The sequence below is a fragment of the Saccopteryx bilineata genome, chromosome 2 (genome assembly GCF_036850765.1).
Source record: "Saccopteryx bilineata isolate mSacBil1 chromosome 2, mSacBil1_pri_phased_curated, whole genome shotgun sequence".
In the NCBI taxonomy this organism is placed as follows: Eukaryota; Metazoa; Chordata; class Mammalia; order Chiroptera; family Emballonuridae; genus Saccopteryx; species Saccopteryx bilineata.
The window spans coordinates 270,963,305-270,987,749 of NC_089491.1; the positions used below are offsets into that span (position 1 = coordinate 270,963,305).

The 24,445-nt window shown below is 45.0% G+C and overlaps 1 protein-coding gene across 6 annotated transcripts in view; it reads left to right on the forward strand.

Annotated features, from left to right (window-relative positions):
• The window catches only part of P2RX7 (purinergic receptor P2X 7), a 39,235-nt gene extending 20,899 nt beyond the window's left edge, over positions 1–18,336 (forward strand). For 4 of the 6 annotated variants that reach the window (XM_066260614.1, XM_066260616.1, XM_066260613.1 and 1 more), the window contains 7 exons: positions 553–682; positions 3,121–3,257; positions 9,189–9,279; positions 10,111–10,176; positions 10,265–10,414; positions 13,028–13,129; positions 15,334–18,336. In XM_066260614.1, the coding sequence (XP_066116711.1) occupies positions 553–682; positions 3,121–3,257; positions 9,189–9,279; positions 10,111–10,176; positions 10,265–10,414; positions 13,028–13,129; positions 15,334–15,831 (1,174 nt within the window). In that variant the 3' untranslated portion in view covers positions 15,832–18,336. The remainder of the gene's footprint in view (positions 1–552; positions 683–3,120; positions 3,258–9,188; positions 9,280–10,110; positions 10,177–10,264; positions 10,415–13,027; positions 13,130–15,333) is intronic. The other 2 variants (XR_010729302.1, XR_010729301.1) reach the window with 2 other exon arrangements.
• The last annotated feature ends 6,109 nt before the right edge of the window (positions 18,337–24,445 follow it).

Below are 24,445 nucleotides of genomic sequence, written 5' to 3' on the forward strand. Positions count from 1 at the left end.
TGTACTATCTCACGCAGTGCCTGTGGACCAGGACCCTGGGAATGACCTGGCTGGGTGGTTCTAGCTCAGGGTCTCTCCGGTTGCAGCCAAGCTGTCAGTGGGGCTGGAGTCACCTCCAGGCCTGCCAGGGGCTAGAGAATGCGCTTCCAAGCTCACCCACACAGTTGTTGGCAGGAGGGCTTAGTTCCTCACCATGTGGACCTTACCCTGAGACTGCTTGAGGTCCTTAAGACACGGTGGCTGGTTTCCCCCAGAGCAAATGATCCAAGAGAGACAGAGAGCAAGCAAGCAAGACAGTAACCAAGATGGAAGTCATAGTCCTTTATAACCTAACCTCACTAGTGACACACCATCACTTCTGCCATGTGCTATTGGTCACGGAAACCAACCTCTGCTACAATGTGGGAGGGGAATACACAAGGGGGTGAATAACAGGAGGCAGGGGTCATTGGGGGCCCTCACAGGGGTCGGTCACCACACTGGCCCATTCCCATGCGAGAGATGGATCCCCGTTTTCAACGGAGATGTCTGTTTGCTTTTCATTACACACAGGAGAAACATCTTGCCGGATATAAACATCACGTGCACCTTTCACAAGACTCAGAATCCACTGTGTCCCATTTTCCGACTAGGAGACATCTTCCGAGAAACAGGAGATAATTTTTCAGAAGTGGCAATTCAGGTGGGTGGTGCCTTTGTACCATGAGGTGTTGGGGTTAGGGGGACAGAAGATGTCAAACGGCCAGGAGGCTGAGCCACTGGGTCTTAATAATATGGTTCCCTTTACTGCGCATTTCGTAAATCTGTGCACAGTGCCAAGTACTTGCCCTGCATGAGCTCAGCTAATCCCACAACAATCCTGTGAGTGAGATACTTGGTATATGAGTTTCCTGAGGCTGCTGTAACAAATTAGCACACACTTGGTGGCTTAAAACAATGCACTTTTTTTTCTACACTTCTAGAGAGTAGAAGTCCAAAATCAGTTTTACTGGGTTGAAACAAGCTACCAGCAGGGCCATTCTCCAACCAAAGGCTCTAGGAGGGAATCCATTTCCTTGCCTCTTCCACCCTCTAGAGCTACATTCCTTGCATTTCTTGGCTCTTTGGATGTAGAATGACTAAACCTTAGACAGTCACTACAGTATCTACAGTGCTTGGCTTAGTGCCTGACAATAAATGACTTGTAATTATTCTGTACCGTTTCTCCTTTCTCCAAGTCAGAGTCTGCCAATTACACATCGCTGTGTCCCGAGCTTCAAGGAGACAGTCTTGAAGTGCCATATTTCGTGATTCAAAGACATTTTTTCACATTTTAATAATTCTGAAATCATAAAGTGCTGTCAATTGACACAGTCCCACCATTTATCTGACAGCATTTTCTTCTTAGAGGAATGTAAAAAATTGTGTGTCTTATAAGCAATGGTGTCGAAGAGTCAATGAAATAAGATTCAATGAAATATGATAGTCAGTGCTCAAAATATGTTTGCAAAAAGAAAGAAGTACAGGTACAGCCAAGAGATTAAGAGATCCTTGGAAGCTGAGAGGACAGACAGGTCCCCTTGACTTGAGGAGGATGGGGTGTCTGAGAAAGGAGATAAGCTGGGTCTTGGAGGATGAGGGCAATTTTGCTAGAGAAGTGAAAGGAAGAAACATTTCATTGGGAGAAAGGCAAAGGGCCAAGATTTAAAAGTTCAAAGTGTGCCACGCAGCAATTCCACTCCTAAGGATATACCCATGACAAATGACAACATGTGTCCACAAAAAAAACTTGTATACAAATGTTCATAGCAGCATTAATCACAACAGCCCAAAGGTAGAAACCACCCATATGCCCATCAATGGATAAATGGGTAAACTAAGTGCAGTACATCCATACCATGGGATATTCTTGTACCACAAGGACACACGCTACTATATGGATAAACTTTTATTATATTTTAATTATTTTTTTAGATTTTATTTACTCATTTCCAGAGAGACAGAAAAGAGAGAGAGATGGGAGGGCAGAGCAGGAAGCATCAACTCCCACATGTGCCTTGACCAGGCAAGCCCAGGGTTTCAAACCAGTGTCCTCAGTGTTCCAGGTGATGCTTTATCCACTGTGCCACTGATTGCTCAGTGCTGGGAGAGGGGATAGGGGAGGTGATGACTAACGTTCATGAAGCTTCTCTCGGAGGTAACGAAAATGTTGTAAAACTGATTATGGTGACCGTGACACATAAAACCTGTTTGACTGTACATGTTAAGTGGGTGAGTTGTATGTGAACTGTACCTCAATAAACCTGTTTGAAAAAAAGAAATTCAAGTGCAAAATGTGTTTAGGAGACAACAGTTTCCTACAGTTTGGAACAAGAGCTTTCTCTAGAGGAGCATTAGGAAATGAAGCAGAAGACATGTTATGGAGCACCCTGAGTTTCAGTCTAACAAGTTTCAACTTCATCTTTAATAGGGGAGCCATGAGCTTGACCAGGTGGTGGTGCAGTGGATAAAACATCAGACTGCGATGCAGAGGACCCAGGTTCAGGTCGCCAAGGTCACTGGCTTGAGTGCAGGCTCAACTGGCTTGAGTACAGGGTAACTGGCTTGAACATGGGATCATAGACATGACCCCATGGTCGCTGGCTTGAGCCCAAAGGTTGCCCAATCTTGCTCTCTTGAGCAAGGGGGCCCTCGGTCTGCTGTAGCCCCCCAGTCAAGGCACATATAAGAAAGGAATCAATGAACAAATAAGGTGCCACAACAAAGAACTGATGCTTCTCATCTCTTTCCTTCCTGTCTGTCCCTATCTGTCCCTCTCTCTGTGTCTCTCTCTCTGTCTCTGTCACACACACACACGTCACACACACACACACACACACACACACACACACACACACACAAATAGGGGAGCCATGAAAGGTGTTTGAGGATGGGAGTGGTTTGTTGAAGGTTATACTTTAGAGAAGTAAATTTAACAGCACTGTGTCCCAGACGGGAGGAGGTGTGGGGAACTGCATTTGCAGCTGCCTCAGCAATAATTGTGTGAACAAGACACAGGGCTTGCTCATGGCTCTGAAACCACTGGTGGCTACCTCCTACGCCCAGCAGGACTTAGAGATCGCCTCTTGTTGTCTTCCTCAGGGGGGAATCATGGGCATTGAGATCTACTGGGACTGCAACCTGGACAGCTGGTCCCATCACTGCCATCCAAAGTACAGTTTCCGTCGCCTTGATGACAAGACAACCAATGAGTCCTTGTACCCTGGCTACAACTTCAGGTAACGGCACTCCAGGCCAGCCTGGCCCCCCTCGCCTCCTGGGAGCCTGCCAGGTCTGGCTGAACTGCATCACCCCAGTGGTCAGTCAGACTAGAAATGGTTCCCAAGGCAACAAGACAAATGTAGAGGACTTCCTCTACGATCAAGGTGGTGAATGAATTTTTGTATGAATATTTTTCTTTTTAATTGTTAAAGAGAGGCACAGTCTTCGTAAAGCAAAAACAAAACTCGGGGTGGGGGGAGAAAAGCAGAGAGAAGAGGATAAAAACTGCCTGCAATTCCTCTATCCTGAGACAATCAATGACCCTCTGGTGAATTTCTGTGTCCATGACCCATTCTTCCATGAGGCTTATATGAGATCATACACAGCACACTTATAGCTTGGTATTCTGTCACTCAGAATGCTCTGCGGCCATCACATTAATGACCTCATTGTGTGGCTATAATGATAACAACAGCTACAACCTAGGGAGAGTCTCCTATAGACCAGGTACTCCATCACCTCTAAGTCTACAACCACTCTGGAAGGTAGACATTAGTGTTCCCTGCCAAAGCTGAGAAGGTGAAATGATCTGCCCAAGACCACAGCTAAGAATCGCTCTGGAGTCCTAACCTCACTTTCTCATACCCTTTCCCTTCCATCTCACGATTCCCTCACTCATTCTTCCGCTATTAGACATTTGGGGTCTTTCCAGTTTTTCTATTATAAATAACTCTGCAGTGTACATCTTTGTACCTAGCTCTTCATGGGAATTCCAGATTGTTTTCTTAAAATACATTTCCAGAAATAAAATTGTTGGGTTAAAGTTATGAACATTTTATCATATGGCTTGCAGGTTTAGAAAAATTCTATGGCTATATGTTTCATTTCTCAGATATATAGTTGGTTCTTCCTCAAAAATATCTAGTGTTGTTTCAGTGGGGTCCATTCTTACCTCAAGGATTCTACTGCTTTGGCCCATTCTACTGTATAAGTCCTGTCACAGAGACCTAGTATCTATAGTGACATGGATGGGACTTTTGCTCGTGGCACCCTGGAATATCTGTTGGTGGGCTGCAGCAGAAATGACCTTGTACAAGATTCTGTGTGTGCCATGGGACACGGGGGCATTCCTGTGTGAGGAGAGTACATAATTTTGTAACTGTTCCTGCTGGGAACTACAAAAATTATGATGGGGCTTATATTCTAATAGGACTTGAATATAAGAATATTATAATATATTAATGTAAGACAAAAGTATAAGTAAATTAATAAAACTCCAACAAACCAACATCATTTATCATCAGGAACATGTCAATTCAAACCACAATGAGGCACAAATAAACACCCATCAGAATGGCTGACGGTTACAAAGACTGGCAGTTCCAAATGCCAGCGAGGAGGAAAGTGACTGGAACTCTCCTAACTTCCTGGTGGGAGTGTAAGATAGTACAACCATCTCAGAGAGCCATTGGGAAGTTCCTTGTAAACATACATCTACCCTATAATCCAGAAACATGCGTCCACATCAAGATTTGCACACAGATGTTTGCGGCAGCCTTATTCATCATAGCCCAAACCTGGAAGCAACCCAGATGTCCAACAATGGGTGAACAGAGAAATGAATTGTGATATTGTTATGTACTAGAGCACTACTTAGTATAAGTAAACAAGGAACTAACCTCTGATACACACAACAACATAGATGAATCCCACGTACATTCTGTTGAGTGAACGAAGTCAGATCTAGACAAGTACATGCCATGTATGTACAAGTACAAGGACAGGCAAAACTTATCTTCGATGATAAAAGACAGAACAATGCTTGCTGAGCTGAGAAGTAGTAGGGGAAGGGGAGGAGGAAAAGGACCTGGTTGGAAAGGAGCACAAGAGAATTTTCTGGAGGGACTGGAATGTTTCGGATCTTGATGGGGTATAGGTTACACAGAGTAGTCATTTGTCAAAATTCATTGAACGGAATTGAACCATTAGGACTTGTGCATTTTATTATAGTAAATGATTCCTCAATAGAAAAAGTAAACAGCTCTGACAAGACCATTTCAGATGATGGTAAATGCTGCGAAGAATATCAGACAAGATACTGTGATGTGGCAGGTAGGAGGTGGCCAGAGATATGACCAGGGAAGGTTTCTCCAAGCTCAGGGTAGAATTACCGTCGGCATCAAGGACTCTCCTGAGGACTGTGCTTTCTTAGTGAAGACGAAGAAAAACTTCACAGGCAGGAGCCCATGTTAGGGGAATCAACTTGCAAAAAATTTTTACCATTTCTGGATATCTTGGGTATTAACAGTCTAGACCAGTGGTTCTCAAAGTGCCGTATTCGGCATCAGCCTCACTTGGGAACTTGTTAGAAATGCAAATTCTTGGGCTCTACCCTGGACCTCCTGATCAGACACGTTGGGGATGGTCTTCTCAAGCCCTCCAAGTGCTTCTGATGCACACACCCCAACGTTGAGAACTGCTGATCTAGGACCTCGATGCTCAGTGTATTCCTGGAACCAGCAGCACGGACCTCATCTAGGAGCTTGTTATAATGCAGATTCTCAAGCTCCACTCTTGATTCACTGAATCTAAATCTTCATTTTAACAAGGTTCCCGGGAGATTTATTTATGAGTGCAGTCAAGTTTGAGGAGTGCTAGTCTAGACTATTACTCCCTAGCACCCAAAAGTATTTTCTTCTTACATGTTAAAGCGACATCAGAAGCAGCCTTCAACTATGTTTTTAGTTATTTATCTTTTGGTTTTGGACTTCATGATGTTTTGAAAGTCGAGGCATTCTACTTAAAAACCTAAATTTCCTACTTTTCTTGAAAAATTAAACTATTTGGAAAACAAGAAGTTAAATCAGTTGACAACTCTGAGCCTGTAGGCCACCCAGCAGCACACAGCGGGAGCTACTAGTGGGGTTCCCTTCAGAAAGGGCATGGTTTTTGGTTTGCCACTGTCCCCGCCACTCCTTACTGCCTCATGCCTGGCCTGCATGGTGCATTTCTGTCATCTACTGGGTCCTTGTTGGCATCTGAGTTTGAAGCCCTTGATGTAAGGCTGGTTGAGATCAAGACACAAGAGGCCGTTTGTCTCCTCCGGGACTGTGTAGTTTCATCCAGGGCTCTGAAACCCGCTCCAAGTTTAGGTAACGTTTGGATCATCCCCTGCTGCTCTACTGAATAGGCTACGGCCTTTAGCAAGAAGAGAGGATGCGATCAGTGGTCCCCTGACCACCCTCGCTGGCTGTTTTCTTAGCAATCAGCAGAAGCATGCAGTGCAAATGTATTGACCAGATGTTAACAAACGTCCTTCAAGTCCCCGAGCTAAGCCTAAGAATGTTAGCTCTTGGTGAGATCTGAGCTTTCTGAACAACGGAGAGCGTTATGATATTAATATTCTTTTAGAACAAAGTGTTAGAGTGTTTGTTGCCTGGAATGAGCACCAGAAGAAATCTCTAGCCAAAAATAAATTGCCCGGATCTGATGGGTAATGGATGAGTTATTTTCTAACAGCCACACAAAAGAGAAGGCAGTTATAGGTGATAGGAGGTAGATGAAAAAAATAAAGCTTTCTAAAACATAGGAATTTGAAGAATTTGATCACATTACAGAATTTTTGTCTTTTACCAAAAGATGTCAATGGCAAAAGTCCTTATTAGGTGGACATGGGATTCAGTTCACAGGACGTAGCGAATGCCTGATGCACTTCTCTGGTTCAGAATGGGTGTGTGTGTATGTGTGTGTGTGTGTGTGTGTGTGTGTGTGTTATGCATGTTTCCTGGGCCTGCTGGAACCGCTTACCACAAACGTGGTGGCTTAAACAACAGAAATTTATTCTGTCATAGTTCTGAAGGCCAGAAGTCCAAAATCCAGGTGACAGCAGTACATCCTCCCTCTGAAGTTTCTAGCAGAGGATCCTTCCTTGTCTTTTCTCGCTCTGATGGCTCCGGGCATTCCTTAATTTGTGGTTGCAGCACTCTACTCTCTGTCCCCATCTTTACATGGCCTTCTCCTCTGTGTTTCTGTTCTAGCTTTCCCCCTCCTTTCTCTTGCAAGAACCCCCGTCACTGGATTTAGGGCCAACTGAAATCTGGGATGATCTCACCTTGAGATTCTACATTACATCTGCAGGCTTTATTTCCAAATCTGGTCACATTCATGGGTTCAGGGGTTAGGTACTTAGCTGTATCTTTTTGGGGGAGACTGTTCAACCCATTTGATTAGAGTGTACAAAACACATCTCTGTCCAGGGCCTACTCTTTCTCAGAGTGTGGCCCACTGACCAACTGCACCAAAACCACCTAGCACCTCTCCTGGAAATAGAGATTCCTGGAAACATCTCTGACCTTCTGAAACTACCCTTCAGGCATAAGGCTCAGGAATCTGCCTTTGGACACATTTCCCAAGTGCTTCTTGCACTCAGCTTGAGACTCCCTCTATCAAAACCTTGAAAGCAGAAATTCAAGTGTTTATACTGTACAGTGCTAACCTTCCCAAACCAACTTGCATAGAGAGACAATGCAACCCCAGAGCATGGGGTGGAGATGCATGCTTGCTGTGTATCAAAACACAAGTCACTCAGTAGAGCAGAAGAAGGACTATCACGGAATAAGAACAATCAGATGCAAAGATACTAAAAATTCCCTGACCGGAAACACGTTAAAGCGCCTGAAAATATCTAACCAATCTCAACATCAGATTTTGAGAGTTAAAGAAAAAAAAAAGTTTCAGATGTAGCAGAGCATCTGTCTTCTCTTCTCTCCACACCTATAAATAGATTGTGAATTAATAACTCAGAGAGAAAATATACACCTTTCAAAACAACCACTGAAAGGTGGAAAGAGGGAAGGGACAGAGCTAAAAGTTTCCTGAGGCTGTGGTTTAAGCCTCCCTAGTTGTTCATGAGAAATATAACACAGCACTTTTCCTGACTGTAGGTAGCACTGGTGACAGAGATGCATATTTGGGGTGATTGTGACTTGTGCCTAGGTCTTCGTTTACAAGGTGACTGACTGGGTGGTGACACGGAAAGGTGAATGCCATGAGAGGAAGAATTTTATTGCATTTCCAAAAAGGAAGGGGCATGCCATGCCACACAGGGCCACGGTGGGGGGTGGGGGGGTGGTAAGCACCAGATTTGGTCTGGAGGTAGGAGGAGGGGAAAGCACAGCCCAGGGCCTTGACTGTGTTTGCTGCAGGCAAGGCAAGGCAGGGCAGAGGCAACAGCTTAACATTGACCAGTTCAAGTCAGGTGGCAGGCTCTTGGCCACAGGGGTGGTCGTTGGTTGCCAGGCACCTGACCCTGGGTCAGTTAAGGCAGAGAAAATATTGGCTGAATGTTTGAGAATGAAGTCAAAGAGGCGGTTGGGGATATGAACCCGGGATTGGTTGGAGAGTCCATGACATGATTTTCATGCACTCATAAAAGCTGGACTGCAGGGGAGATGTAAACAACTTTAGTTGTTCATTTTGCCCTGTCGTAATGGCTCCCAAGTGGACAAATACAGAATCTAAAAAAAACAGAGACAGAACAGATTGCTGAGGTACCTGTCCCAAAGCCAGTGATCCATATCTAAGATGCACCCCTGCCCCCAACACTTTGTTCTAGAAAACCTATTTTTCCCTCTTAAGGAATAGTCAGATTGAAAGTGTTTTCATTTTGTTTTTTAAATCTCCCTGCTTTTTGTTATTCCTGTGTTGGTTAAAAGTTGTTCCTTGTCATCTTAAACAAAAAGGAGACTTTTCATCACTCTGTGATGGTGGAGGTAGGGGAGGTGGCGTGGGGAAGTGGCACTTGGGTTCCAGGTGGCCAGAGCCGACCACAGCAGAGCTAGAAGATGGACAAGGAACACTTCATCAGCTACTGCTTTGATTTTTCTTTTTATAAAATACCTGCACTTTCACATAGATCTTTATAAATATGGACCCTTTTCCTCCTACAGATACGCCAAGTACTACAAGGAATACGGTATTGAAAAACGGACTCTGATAAAAGTCTTCGGGATTCGTTTTGACATCCTGGTTTTTGGCACCGTAAGTCTCTGCTCCCAGCCACTGGTGCCTGTATTCCTTTGACAATGTCCTAATTGTTGCTGTAGTGCCTCAAGGGGTGAATGTTTGGGTGACAGACTTTAGCTGGCACCATGCATCTCACATGTGGGGTATGAGGGAGGAAGAAATATCTTTTCTTTCTGAGAGGGGTGTCCTGTTCATGAACAGTTATCTGATGAGTACAAGAGTGATATAGGAAAAAAGGTATAATATTCAAAGGTATAAAAAAAGAGAAAAAAATTCCTCTGCAAAATACAGTAGTAACAGAATTCCATTTCATATTGGCTTAGATTAAAAAGGTTTAATTTATTATTATTATTTTTGGTCCACATAACTAAAAATTCCAGGGTGACTTCAGGCTTCAGGAATGGCTGGATCCAGGTTCCCAAACATCATCATCAAGAATCTGCCTCCCTCTATCTCTTACATCTGTTTTCCTCTGTTAGGGCATCATCCTCTGCAGTCTGTCTTTGTATGAGGTGTAGGGCAGCTCCTTATATCTTACCAGATTAGCAACCTCACCTGATCAATGAATGAAAAGACCAACGTTAATGGTTCTCCTCTCAGTGTGTGGGCTCCAGTGCTGCTTTGTTGAAAACATTCATGCTTTCAAGCACATCTTGGGAGGCAGACACAGGACAAACGAGTCCTGATTTCAGAACTCTGCAGTCTTTGTCATCGTGAACACCTTGGATGCATTTATCAGTCAGAGCACCAGACTCCCCCCCGCCCCCAGAACTGAAACAATGAGATGTTAGAGCTATAGAGCATTGCTCTGAATTTCAGCCAAGTCACCTTTCCCACTGTTTTCAGGGAGGAAAATTTGACTTTATCCAGCTGATCGTGTACATCGGCTCAACCCTCTCCTACTTCGGTTTGGTAAGACCTCCTCTTTCCCATACTTTATGAAAGTGCTTTGGGCAAAAGAGGAGTTCACTCACATGGCACCTGTGTGGGTTCTCCCCAGGCCACTGTGTTCATCGACCTGCTCATCAACACGTACTCGAGTGCCTGCTGCCGGTCCCACGTTTACCCCCGCTGCAGGTGCTGCGAGAGCTGCGCAGTGAATGAGTACTACTACCGCAAGAAGTGCGAGCCCGTCGTCGAGCCCAAGATGGTGAGGCTCAGGGTGCCAATAGGCACCGGGACGCTGGGCAGCCTGTGAGGTCATGCTAAAATGTGCACACATGAGGCCGCATCACAGGGGTGCTCCCACGGTGGCCAAGTCTCTGGACTCCACCCCATTCCACCAGCTCTCAGATGAAACCTCTGGGGTCCTGGATGGTTTGCTCAGTAGGAGAGCATCAGCAGGGCGTGTGGAAGTCCTGGGTTTGATTCCCAGCCAGGGCACACAGGAGAAGCGCCCATCTGCTTCTCCACCCTTCCCCCTCTCCTTTCTCTCTCTCTCTCTCTCTCTCTCTTCCCCTCCCACAGCCAAGGCTCCATTGGAGCAAAGTTGGCCCGGGTGCTGAGGATGGCTCCATGGCCTCTGCCTCAGGCGCTAGAATGGCTCCAGTTGCAACAGAGCAGCAACCCAGATGGACCAAGCATTGCCCCCTGGTGGGCATGCCAGGGTGAATCCAGTCCGGCGCATGCAGGAGTCTGTCTCTCTGCCTCCCAGCTTCTCACTTCAGAAAAAAAAAAACAAAAAACAAAATACCCACAAAAAAGCCCTCTGTCTTAGAGAAGAACGGAAACAAAAACGGAGAGGCGAGATAGGAGAACAAGTTTTTATGTTCCCGGGCTTGTCAGTTTTGTCAGACTTATTAAGTGGGTACATTTCTCCCTCCCCCCAAAAAATGTATAATGATTTAGGAGAACAATTTGGCAGTGTTTAACCACATGTACCAGACTGTACAGACTGGCTTTCCACGTCTCCATACCTGCCCCAGAGAAACAGCCACAGGGACACCCAGGTAGCACACGTATACAAGGTGTCCCCACAACACAACAGTCACTGAAGAGATACCACTTTGCCCCAAATATCTAATTGGAGAATAATACATTACACGATGACAAATCCATACAGAGCAATGCCAGGCACCAGTTTAAAAGACTGAGGTAGCGGTCCATCTGGGTCGCTGCTCCGTTGCAACTGGAGCCATTCTAGCGCCTGAGGCAGAGGCCATGGAGCCATCCTCAGCACCTGGGCCAACTTTGTTCCAATGGAGCCTTGGCTGTGAGAGGGGAAGAGGCAGGCTGGTTTCTGAACCCATATTAATAACCTCAAGTTATAGGTGCTGGTAAATATCCAAGATACTTTGTGGAGAGGAAAAAAGCAAACTACAGAACAATGTATATGGTATGATATAGATTAAAAAACAACTATGCATATAAACTAATTCTATGTATTTTATACATGTATTTATATGTGTATATACATATAATAAACACATACATATATATTCTATGTATTTCTAATGTATTATACACACATATCTATGTGGGGACTATATATATATTGTGTGTATATATACATATATACATATATATACACCCAATATATATATATACACACACACACACACACACACACACAAAGGCATTGGACACACACAAAAATGAAAATGACACAACAGTCACTGAAGAGATACCACTTTGAAGAGATTCCTTCTAGAAAGAAGTCTAGGATGGGGACCAGTCAATGGGAATTTCAGCTCATCTGTATTGTTAAGATTGTTTAATTTGGAATTTACTAAGCAGGTCCTCTACACTTGACTCCATGAGCCCCCCAATCGAGGAGAAATCTCTGATACTTAAAAACAACAAAGAGGGTTTCTTTGTCCCTCATCTAAGAACATTACAGTCCTTTTACAGCAGCTGAATGCCCAGTTCACTGCCCATTGTATGTATATATACAACTTGAAATAAGAATTCGTCTTTGCGGCCCTGGCCGGTTGGCTCAGTGGTAGAGCGTCGGCCTGGCGTGCGGGGGACCCAGGTTTGATTCCTGGCCAGGGCACATAGGAGAAGCACCCATTTGTTTCTCCACCCCCCCCTCCTTCCTCTCTGTCTCTCTCTTCCCCTCCCGCAGCCAAGGCTCCATTGGAGCAAAGATGGCCCGGGCGCTGAGGATGGCTCCTTGGCCTCTGCCCCAGGCGCTACAGTGGCTCTGGTCGCGGCAGAGCAATGCCCCAGAGGGGCAGAGCATCGCCCCCTGGTGGGCAGAGCGTCGCCCCTGGTGGGCAGAGCGTTGCCCCTGGTGGGCGTGCCGGGTGGATCCCGGTCGGGCGCATGCGGGAGTCTGTCTGACTGTCTCTCCCCATTTCCAGCTTCAGAAAAATACAAAAAAAAGAAAAAGAAAAAAAAAAGAATTCGTCTTTGCAACTAAAACTAATCACTATTTCATGGCCCAAGATGGGGTGAAATTTAATGAAAATATAAATAATTTAAATAGCAGTAGTATAATTTTCTGGAGATATTCAATTTAGAGTAATTTAAATTGAGGGAACACAACCAAGAAATTTTATACAGTGCTTGGGGGCACCTATAAACATTAGGCAGTAAGTTGCGGATACTCTGAGTCCACATGGGAAGTATGGGTTCCATTTCTGATTTACTTTTAGACTCAGAAATCATTCATTTTTGGTTAACAGGAGTTTTGGATTAGCTTGTTTAACCATCTATTTGGTAAATGGGAATGACACTTGCCTTTAGATATGTTCAACTATGCAATTCTTAATAATTCTACTATACAAAAAAGGTAACTTGTTTAACTTTCTTTCCCTAGACATTAAAATATGTGTCCTTTGTGGATGAATCCCACATTAGGATGGTGGATGAACAGCTACTTGGGAGAAGTCTGCAAGATGTCAAAGGTGAAAAAGTCCCAGTAAGTTAAACCATTTAGTCTTTTTTTTTTAAAGAAAACTTATTATTAAATATAAATATATCTAGAAACTCATACAAATCATACTTGAAATTTTAACAAAGCAAACACATGTAACCACCATCCAGATGAAAAACGTGACTATTACTCTATCCAATCACTATCATCCTTTAAAAGTCATCATTATCCTATATTCAAAGGTTGGGTTTACCTCTTCTAGAATACTTTTTTAAATTAAAAATGTTTCAGTTGTAGTTGGCGTTCAGTATTATATTAGTTTTAGGTGGTTACCTCTTCTAGAACTTTATAAAATTTGAATCATATGGTATATACTCAGTTGAGTGTCTGGCTTCTTTTACTCAACATTATTTTTGGGAGAGTCATTCACAATGCTGCATAGAACAACAGTTCATTCTCATTGTTGTACAATTTCTATTTTATAAATACCTAATTTTCTTATCCCTTCTATTGCTGATGGACATTTGGGTCGTTTCTGTTTGGGGATCGTGCCAAGGACACTGCTATGGTAAACATATGGCACCCCAAAGTGAAACCGCTGAGTCACCAGGCAGGCATATGTTTCACATTAGGAGTTCCTACCAAACAGTCCTCTACGTGGGTGTTTTAATTCACACTCTCCTTCAGTTCTGGTTGTTGGACATCTTCACCAACGTATGTTTTCTATGGCTGCTGTAATAAATTACCATGAACTAAGTAGCTTAAAACAATAGAGACGGACTGTCTTGCAGTTTTGAAGGCGAAGAGTCTGTGATACCAAGGTATGCTATTGTGAACATTTGTGTACAAGAACTATTTTGCTTTTAAGGTACTTGACTCGGACTTTGTCTGGTGAAGGAAGGTATATGTCACAAAGAACAGACATTTATAAATGATGGCAATCATGGCAACTTCTCTTGGAGCATAACAAACAGATGTGCCAGAAGAGGGAGCCTGGTGGGAAAGAAGAGCAGGGAGCTAAGTCAACAAATATTTGCTGCCTAGTGTGTGCTAGTGTACTGCCCTCGGCACTAGGGATAGGCCAGTGAACTGAACAGACAGGGCCTCTGCTTGCATGCAGGAGAACCATCAAGTCAACCTATTGATAGAAAAGATCGTTTCAGATGGCAGCAAGTACTACGAAGAGCGTAGAATCCACGATGCAATGAGAGAACGACTAGGAGAGGGGAACCACCTAGACAGGGTGGTCAGGGCAAGAGGGTCTCTTTGAAAAGGTGCTGTCTGCACGGAGGGCTAGCTGTTCTGAATTTCATCTCTAAGTCTGTACTGTAGAGATAAGGACACACGGTCAGGAGATTCTCCGAAGGCTTAAATGAGGTGATGTTCGTAAAAGACTGAGTCCTGATATCTACACGTAACACATGAGAGTTACTATAGAGCAGTGGTCCCCAATCCCCGGGCCGTGGACCGGTACCGGTCCGTGGGCCATTTGGTACTGGTCCACAGAGAAAGAATAAATAACTTACATTATTTCCGTTTTATTTCTATTTAAGTCTGAACAATGTTTTATTTTTTAAAAATGACCAGATTCCCTCTGTTACATCTGTCTAAGACTCACTCTTGATGCTTGTCTCGGTCACATGATACATTTATCTGTTCCACCCTAAAGGCCGGTCCATGAAAATATTTTCTTTTTTGTTGTTGTTGTTGTTGTTGTTTTTTCTGAAGCTGGAAACGGTGAGGCAGTCAGACAGACTCCTGCATGCGCTCGACCGGGTTCCACCCAGCACGCCCACCAGGGGGCGATGCTCTGCTTCTCCGGGGCATTGGGGCATTCGACCAGAGCCACTCTAGTGCCTGGGGCAGAGGCCAAGGAGCCATCCCCAGCGCCCAGGCCATCTTTTGCTCCAATGGAGCCTCTGCTGCGGGAGGGGAAGAGAGAGACAGAGAGGAAGGAGAGGGGGAGGGGTGGAGAAGCAGATGGGCGCCTCTCCTGTGTGCCCTGGCCGGGAATCGAGCCCGGGACTTCCGCACGCCAGGCCGATGCTCTACCACTGAGCCAACTGGCCAGGGCCGAAAATATTTTCTGACATTAAATTGGTCCATGGCCCAAAAACGGTTGGGGACCACTGCTAAAGAGTATTGATGGGATAGTAAACGTAATTTTCTAAGTGAGTATTAAAATCGAAGAACCTAGAGCCCCGGGGGGTTGTTCATTGCTGATAGGATTGGAAACTTGACTTTTTCAGAGACCCTTGATGGACTTCACAGACCTGACCAGGCTGCCCCTGTCTCTCGAAGATCCAGCCCCCATTCCTGGACAACCAGAGCAGATCCAGCTGCTCAGTGAAGAGGTCATTTCTCGATCTGGCAGCACCCCGGGCTGGTGCCAGTGCGGAAACTGCCTCCCGTCCCAGCTCCCCGAGGGCCTCCGATGCCTGGAGGAGCTGTGCTGTCGGAGAAAGCCAGGTGCCTGCATCATCACCTCAGAGCCATTCCAGAAGCTCATCCTGGCCAGGCGTGTCCTGCACTTCCTCCTGCTCTACCAGGAGCCCCTGCTGGTGCTGGACGCAGACTCTACCAACAGCCGACTGCGGCACTGTGCCTACAGGTGCTATGCCACCTGGCGCTTCGGCTCCCCGGACCTGGCCGACTTTGCTATCCTGCCCAGCTGTTGCCGCTGGAGGATCCGGAAAGAGTTTCCCAAGAGTAGAGGCCAGTACAGTGGCTTCAAGAGTCCTTACTGATGGAACAGAGCTGAGCAGTCATCGTAACATTACCTTTGCTTGGACGTTGAGCTTGAACTGCAAAGATCTGTGGCCAAATTTTCAGACAAAGGGACATATGCTTTCTGCTGCTATAGCTTGGCATGTGTCAGAGAGCAGAGAGACCTGGGTAAATAAGCAACCCAGAATCTCTCAGCATGGGCAAGGTCAAGACTAACAGTCAAGTTAATGTTTCTCTCAATTCTGGCCCTGGGAAGTTGTGTGATCCCAGGACTTTAACCTCTGTACCTCAGTTGCCTTATTATCCAACCTTCTATCTCAGAGAGATAGTGGGAGGAAAAATTGAGACAGTGTACACACACTTTCTTGTTAATGCATAAAGAGCTCCATGAATACAAAGCAGCTCATTATGAGGTCAGACTTGGATAATGTCCCACTATGAACAAACCCTTTGGGCCCTGGGTGGAGAGCATGGAGGATTCAGAGTGGCCATGAATTCTTTGGCACTTGTCCCTCAGGACCTGAGGACTATGCCTCCTCCCCTGGCGGCTGGGCAGCTCTGATTGTTTATCCAATACTGAAGGTGATGCTGTGTCAACTTCAAGGTTTTCTTGGTTGTAAGAGGCTAGCAATTTCCACTCCCTGTCCCTTGACACTTTGCCTGTGAAGGAAGCCAGCCTCCAGGTAAAAGTCTGACTATACTGAGACTGCCCTGCTGTGAGGAAGCCCAAGCAGCCATGTGGAGAGAAAAGATACTCAACCTGTCCCAGTTTTCAAATCATACAAGCCCAGTCACTCGACATGGGAGAGAAGAAAACTTCAGATGTTTCCCGAACCTGCTAACATATGTCTGCAACTGTATGAGACACCCCAAGTGAGAGCCGCCCACCCAGTGAACTCACAGAACAAAATTGTTTAAGTCACTAAGTTTTGAGTACTTTGTTACATAGCAATAGATAACTAGGACAAGAGAACAAGCCAGACTCATGGGGACACAGACTCACCTGTACCTTCCCTGGTTCTAAAGGTCTTCGGGAGCCAGGAGCCCCTCCAGGGACTAGGTTCCTATTCGGCAGTTGTAGGAAGGCTGCAGACCAAATCAGGTAACTCACCAAGCCCAGCCCGGGAATCCATCAACTCTAACTGCCAAGCCACCCAATACATTTCATTCCAATTGCATCACATTTCTATGGATGGAAGTAACTGCTGGTGTTAAAACCTGGTTGCCTTTATGCTTTTAACATTTTGCATTTTGCAGCCCGTTCAAGTAGATGCAATCTAGATGCTACGTAAAAAGTAACCCACACCCTGCCTGACCAGGTAATGGCGCAGTGAATACAGCATTGGACAGGGACACAGAGGACCCAGGTTCAAAATCCTAAAGTTGCTGGCTTGAGCAAGGGGTCACTCACTCTGCTGTAGTCCCCCCCCCCCCCCCGCTGTCAAGGCACATAAGAGAAAACAATCAATGATGCTTCTCATCTCTCTTCTTTCTTGTCTGTCTGTTCCTATCTGTCCTTCTCTCTATCTCTCTCTCTGTCTCAAAAAAATAAAAGTAACCTACACCCAAATCTTAACCATTTCTATCTATCAACCTCTAAGAATACAAAAATGGGTAGTCGCAGGTTTTAGGATCTTCCTGTAGGACTTCTTTCCATGGTTTCAGCACTAGAGTGGACTATTTCTAAACAACTACTTTAAAGAATAAATAGAGACCTCTATTAAACACTGTGACTAATAAAGGATCTGTGAGGGTTTTTTATATATACATACTCTAAGATTTACCATTTTGATACTTTTTTAAAAACCAGCAGCTTTCTACTGTATTAATGTAAAATAAAAAAAACCCTTCTTTTTTTGTGATCCAGGATTTTATCTGGCTATCAACTCAGGAATCAATTAGGCCAGACTGCACTTTCATTTTTGCTACCTTTTCAAGATATTTTTTAAAAATGGATTATGACTTCTTCAGAATTGAAATTCTTCCTCCCAGAATTCTGCTGACAGCTACAGAGTTACATTCTGACGACCTCTGAGTCTCTGTACCTTTGTTTTTTGGTGCCTTATTGCCGGTGAGTTCCTGTCACTTTGTGGAGGGGCCCCGGTAGAGTCAGAATTTGGAATGGCAAGTACTCGCTGGGTCCACTGACTGTTCGCCCTCACCTTTCCACAGGTGCTCTAAGCGAGGGGGTGATGTGTGACGTTGGCTGTGTGTAAAACGTCGGACACTTCCTGCAATAACATGCATCACATCTAATTCTTGTTTTTAGTCAACTGCAGAGAATAATGTCGCCAAAGGTGTGCCAAGGAAAGCCACATTTTGCAGGCTCTGTCTTCCTGAGCTGAAACCCATTCTTCTGTTATGGTAACTGCTCAGAGACCTGCTTTCTTGTAACACTGATTTCATGTGGAGTTGGTAATGGACTTGCATTTCTCTTCTAAGAAGCCATTTTTTTAAACACTTCCTAATTCTAGCTTAGCAATGTAGATGTCTTAATCTGTTATGATAATAAAAAGTAATGTATAATTCATAATGAATGAAGTGTTCCTTTTCTTTCCTTTTCTCAGAATATCCTCAAATCACAGCTCGTTCACAGACATTCATTCAGCATATACATATTCACTGAGGCACTATGACATCATAAGATAGATATTTGGTCTCTGCTCCCAGTTTCTGACACAGAGGTCCTAAATCCCTTGGGATTTCCTGGTTAATGAGAGAGTCTGTTCTATTGAGGTGACTCTTGGTGGGTTTTTGAGTAACTTTAGGACAGGGGAGCTGGTCACCAGAACGACCAAGTCATGGTTAGAATCTTGGGAATTTCAGCCCCCGCTCCCTCGTCCTCCGGGATGGGGAGAGGCTAGAAACTGAGTTAATAACAGATTGTGCCTGTGTGATGAAACCTCCACAAAAATGTCTAAATGATGGAGTTCGGAGAGCCTCTGGATTGCTAAGCGCGTCCACACGCCGGGAGCTGGTCCACTCCACTTCCACAGGCCGAGGCTTCTACCCTCAGGGCCCTTCCGTGCCCTACATGATTCTTCTTACGGTTGTTTATCTGTATCTTTTACTATAGCCTTTATAATAAACCAGCAAATGTAAGTCAGGGTTTCCTGAGGTCTAAGAGCCATTATAGCAAATGACTAAACTTCAGGAAGGGGTCACGGGAACCCCCCAATTTATAGCCAATTGGTCAGAAGCACAGGTGACAACCTGGAACTTGTGACTGGCATCTGAAGTTGGGGGACCAAGCCCTTAAACTACTGGAGTCTGTGCTAACTCCAGATAGTTAATGTAATAACTGAAGTGTAGGATGCCCAGCTGGTGTCTGGAGAATTGGCTGGTGTGTGTGTGGGGGGGGGACCCACACCTTTTGTGTCAGAAGTGTTATGAGCAGAGTATAGGAAAACAGCTTTCTTTCAGACACTCACTAGAGACCAATGATAGGGAAGGTTGCTGCTGCCACAGAGAGGTGAGGAGATACACAGTGATCAATTAACTCAAACACATCAACTAGCTCCTTGTAATGCGGATCACAATGAAGAAGATAAATGATGCTCTGAGGGCCTATACTAGAGGGATTTTCCCTCTTTGGGGAGATCAGAGAAGTCTTCCTTAAGGAGCCCTTTATATACATCAAACAACTAGGTGACTAGGGAAGGAAAGAGCTTTCTTGGCAGAGACCAGCATGTGCAAAGGGGCAGAAAAAGCATAGCTGGTCTGCAGAACTTAAAGGAGACCCGAAGGCCTGTTCCATAAATAGAAAGGGAAGTAACGCATGAGGTGAGGTCGAATGGGCAGGCAGGGGCCGGATTGCACCAAGCCTGTGGATTACGTTGAGGAGTCGTGTCTTTGTCCTAAGAAAGACCAATGGAGAGACACTGCGTGGTTTTAAGTAAGAGCCTGGTGGGGTTATATTTGATTTTTTTTAAAAATTGATTGTGGACAGGCATGGGGTAGTTATGGGGGATGGGGGGAGGGGAGGAGGGAGAGGGGGAGGGGGGAGGGGAGGGGTACAAAGAAAACTGGATAGAGGGTGACAAAGGTCGATCTCTCTTTGGGTGATGGGTATGCAACAGAACTAAATGACAAGATGACCTGGAAATGTTTTCTTTGAATATATGTACCCTGATTTATTGATGTCACCCCATTAAAATAAAAATTTATTTATAAAATAAATAAATAAATAAATAAAAATAAAAAATTGATTGATCGATTGATTTTAGAGAGAGAGAGAGAAAGAAACATCGATTTGTCATCCCACCCTACATTCATTGGTTGATTCCTGTATGTGCCCTGACCGAGAATCAAACCTGCAACCTTGGTGTATCCGGAGGATGCTCCAAGCAGCTGAGCTATTTGGCCAGGGCTATATTTGATTTTTAAAAAATCATTCTGATTGCCTTGGCTGGGTGTCTCAATGGATAAAGCATCATTCCAGTGCACCAAGGTTGTGGGTTTGATCCCTGGTCAGGGCACATACAAGAAGCAATCAATGATTGTACAACTAAATGGAACTAAGTGAATGAGTTAATACTTCTCTCTCTCTCTTTCTCTCTGTCCCTTCTCCACTTCAAATCCTCCTCCCTCAATCAATGAAAAAAAAAAAAGATCACCTGATCACTGTGTGGAGGATGAACTAGGAGTAATGGTAAAGTTTTAATTTTTGTTTCAGTCTTTCCCTCCTCCATGAAACATGTGCCCCAAAGATGCAGCCAAGTGGACTGATTCTCTTTTCTCTCCTCCTCTTTTTCTTGGGAAGACACAAAAAGATTGGCAGAAAAAAAAAATGGAGGGGGGGATTTTTCAGTGTGCCTTGATTTTTAGAATATCTTCTGTCTCGAGTTGGTGAGGATGAGACTGCTTGTTGAGCTTTGGGTCGGGCCAGACACATGCCAGATCTAGAGTCGACGGGCAGTCAGCAGAGCCTGCTGATATAGCTCACCCTGCAGTGGGAAGCCTGTAGTTGAGGTCTACTGTCACCTGCTGGCTGGACATCTGGTGAAACCAGAAGGCCCTAGCATGACTTAACTGCAGGTTCCTCTCCCCAGTCTGCTCCCGTGGGGAAGGTTGCTTTCCTCATCAAACTGACGAGATACAGTTCCTGCTGACCCGAGTAGTGGGTTTGAGTTCCCCACCAGCACATGAAAATTATCCCCCCAAACCCCAATCACATCCTCTTGTGGGAATTACAGGGCACCTCACCCTCTTGACACTACAAAACAAGCCTGCCTCGCAATGCCTCTGGTTGATCGCTCTGTTCCCAAATACAACTGCAAGGCATGTGGCGTCCTCCTCCTCCAAACTGTTAGAACATGTGACTAATAAATTGCTGCCGATTTCATCTGTCCAGTATTGAGTGTCATGTGTTTGGTCATCCTTATAACCCGAGGTTGGAAATCCCTCCCTCACCAATGGGGTGAAAAGGTGGTGAGTAAAGCACCCCTCATTCCAGGCCAACTAGCTGCCCTCAAAAACCAGAAGCTTGGCTTGGCTTCTGCACAGTTATTGTCTGCACAGAACCCACAAGGAATGGAGACGACCACCCCCGTTTATTCAAATTAGCCACATGAGGGCACTGGGTCCGGTTGCTCTTTCTGCTGCGTGTATATTTCTAAACTCATATTCTAATCTTGGGCAGGCACCCCTGTGTGCCCTGTGACTCAACTCCTTCTGCTTTTGAGTAGATCCAGACAGCACTACCTTCTTTTGTTTTTACTGTGATATTTCAGTTACCTCTTTTCTTTTTGTTTTTTTGTTTTTTTTGTTGTTGTTTTCTTTTTTTTACAGTGACAGAGAGAGAGTCAGAGAGAGGGATAGATAGGGACAGACAGACAGGAACTGAGAGAGAGATGAGAAGCATCAATCATCAGTTTTTCGTTGTGACACCTTAGTTGTTCATTGATTGCTTTCTCATATGTGCCTTGACCGTGGGCCTTCAGCAGACCGAGTAACCCCTTGCTGGAGCCAGCGACCTTGGGTCCAAGCTGGTGAGCTTTTTGCTCAAACCAGATGAGCCTGCGCTCAAGCTGGGGACCTCAGGGTCTTGAACCTGGGTTCTCCAAATCCCAGTCCGATGCTCTATCCACTGCGCCACCGCCTGGTCAGGCTCAGTTCCCTCTTTTCCAGTCCCAGAAGGGTCATGAATCATGTTTCCAAAATAAAGGATGATCTATGGCAGCGGTTCTCAACCTGTGGGTTGCGACCCTGGCGGGGGTCGAACGACCGAAACACAGGGGTTGCCTAAAGCCATCAGAAATACATATTTTATTTGAAAATGTATTGTATAATAAATATGTATTTTCTGATGGCTTTAGGCGACCCCTGTGTTTCCATCATTCGACCCCCACCAGGGTTGCAACCCACAGGTTGAGAACCGCTGATCTATGGAGAGGACTTTGCATTTCAAACATCCTTAGTCTTCTTAATGAATTATCAAGGTCACGTGAGCCTGATAGGAATCAGAGGAGGAGGAGGAGGTGGCCAACACTGACTAGCCATTATTATTTTTTTGACAGAGACAGAGAGAGACAGAGAGAGGGACAGATAAGGACAGACAGTCAGGAACGGAGAGAAATGAGAAGCATCAATTCTTCCTTGCAGCTCCTTAGTTGTTCATTGATTGTTTTCTCATATATGTCTTGACTAGGAGGCTACCTGAGCAGGCACTCAACCAGATGAGTCCGCGCTCAAGCCAGCAATCCTGGGGTTTCGAACCTGGGTCCTCCACATCCCAGTCCGATGCTGTATCCACTGCACTACCTCCTGATCAGGCCTGATTAGCCATTTCAACAAAATAATTGCCATACTTGACTGACTTAGATAAGGGCCTTATTATGTAAGCCTGTTGAGAACAGTAAGCAACAAGTTGTACTGTCCTTTCCCAAGCAGACAATAAACTCCTCAAAGGCAAAGGGTTCACCTTGGTTTTGTGTCCCTTACATGCCTATTCCAGCAGAGTGGTACACAGGAGAAGAGACCCTGGAAACTGACCATGTGAGTTCAAATCCTGGCTCACTCACTAATTAGCTGCGAGTGGCCTCAGACACACTTTTCCAATCCTTAGGAGCCTCAGTTGTATTGCCTAAGGCTTATTTTAAGTCTTAAATGTTATAAATGTAAATATATGTAGAGCACTCAGCTCACTGCCTATTACAGAGCAAGCACTCAATAAATGCTAGCTATAATTAGTATTTAAAGTGTTAACCATATGTCTAACTATAACAGCTATTATTATTTGGGCAGCGCCCCAAGCATCCTTCCTAAGCTCCAGGCCCATCTATTTAACCACCTCAGGATATTCTATTTAAATAGTTTAGAGGCAAATCAAATGGGTACAAAGGGGAAATCATTCTATTGACTCCTCCCATCTGCCTGTGAGTGCTCCCCCAGACCTCCCAGCTCAGTAGCAGCAGCACCTGCCTGCAGCTCAGTTCCTCAAGCCGGAAATCCAAGGGCAGTCTCCACAGCCCATCTCCCTTCTCCTTCCCCGTTCCATCTGACCTCAATTCATTCAGGAAACATTTACTGAGCACCCTGGCATGGTGATGGTGCTACAGATAAACACGTGAACAAGACAGGCTCTGCTGGGAGTTCGGGGTAGTGGGAAAGGCGGGCAAGCATCTTGGAAAGAAATGAGATGAGAACAGCTTGGGACAAAGGATGTAAAGACAAGCAGCATGTTGTGATAGAAACAATGGACTTGCTTCTGATAGGGGTCAGGAATGGCCTCTCCAAGGAAGTGACATTTAAGCTAGATCCGAATGTCAAGAAATAGCTGGCTGTGACAAGCTGGAGGAAGGGCATTCCAGACAGAGGGACAGAGCACTGAAAGCATTATGTGCCCTGACCGGTTGGCTCAGTGGTAGAGTGTTGGCCCAGCATGTGGATTTCCCGGGTTTGATTCCTAGTTAGGGAACACAGGAGAAGCAACCATCTGCTTCTCCACCCCTCTCCTCTCTTTCTCTCTCTCTCTCTCTCTCTTCCCATCCTGCAGCCATGGCTTGATTGGTTTGAGCAAGTTGGCCTCAAGCGCTGAAGATGGCTTGTGGCCTCTGCCTCAGGTGCTAAAGAAATGGCTCCCTTGCTGAGCAATGGAGCAAAGGCCCCAGATTAGTAGAGCATCGCCCCCTAGTGGGCTTGATGGGTGGATCCTGGTCGGGGCACATGCAGGAGTCAGTCTCTCTGCCTCCTCTCCTCTCACTAAAATTAAAAAAAAAACCATTATGCTAAATGAAAAATGCCAGACACAGAAGATCAAGTATATGATTTCATTTATATGGAATGTCTAGCCTAGGTGAATCCATAGAAACAAAGAACAGATTGGTGATTGCTAAGGGCTTGGGGATGGGGTTGGAATGGGAAGGGACTGCATAATGATATAGGGTTTCCTTCTGGGGTGATCAAAGCGTTTTAGAACCTGACAGAAGTGATCGCATGACATGGTGAAGGCAATAAATGCCACTGAATTGATCACTTTATTTAAAATGGTCAATTTTAATAACTCTGGGATTATGAGTGATTTAAAATAAAATAAAATGGTTAATTTTATGTTGTGTAAATTTCACCTGAATGAAAAATAAATAAATTAATAAAAGAAGAGTAAAAAAACACCAAGTACACATTTGGCAAAAT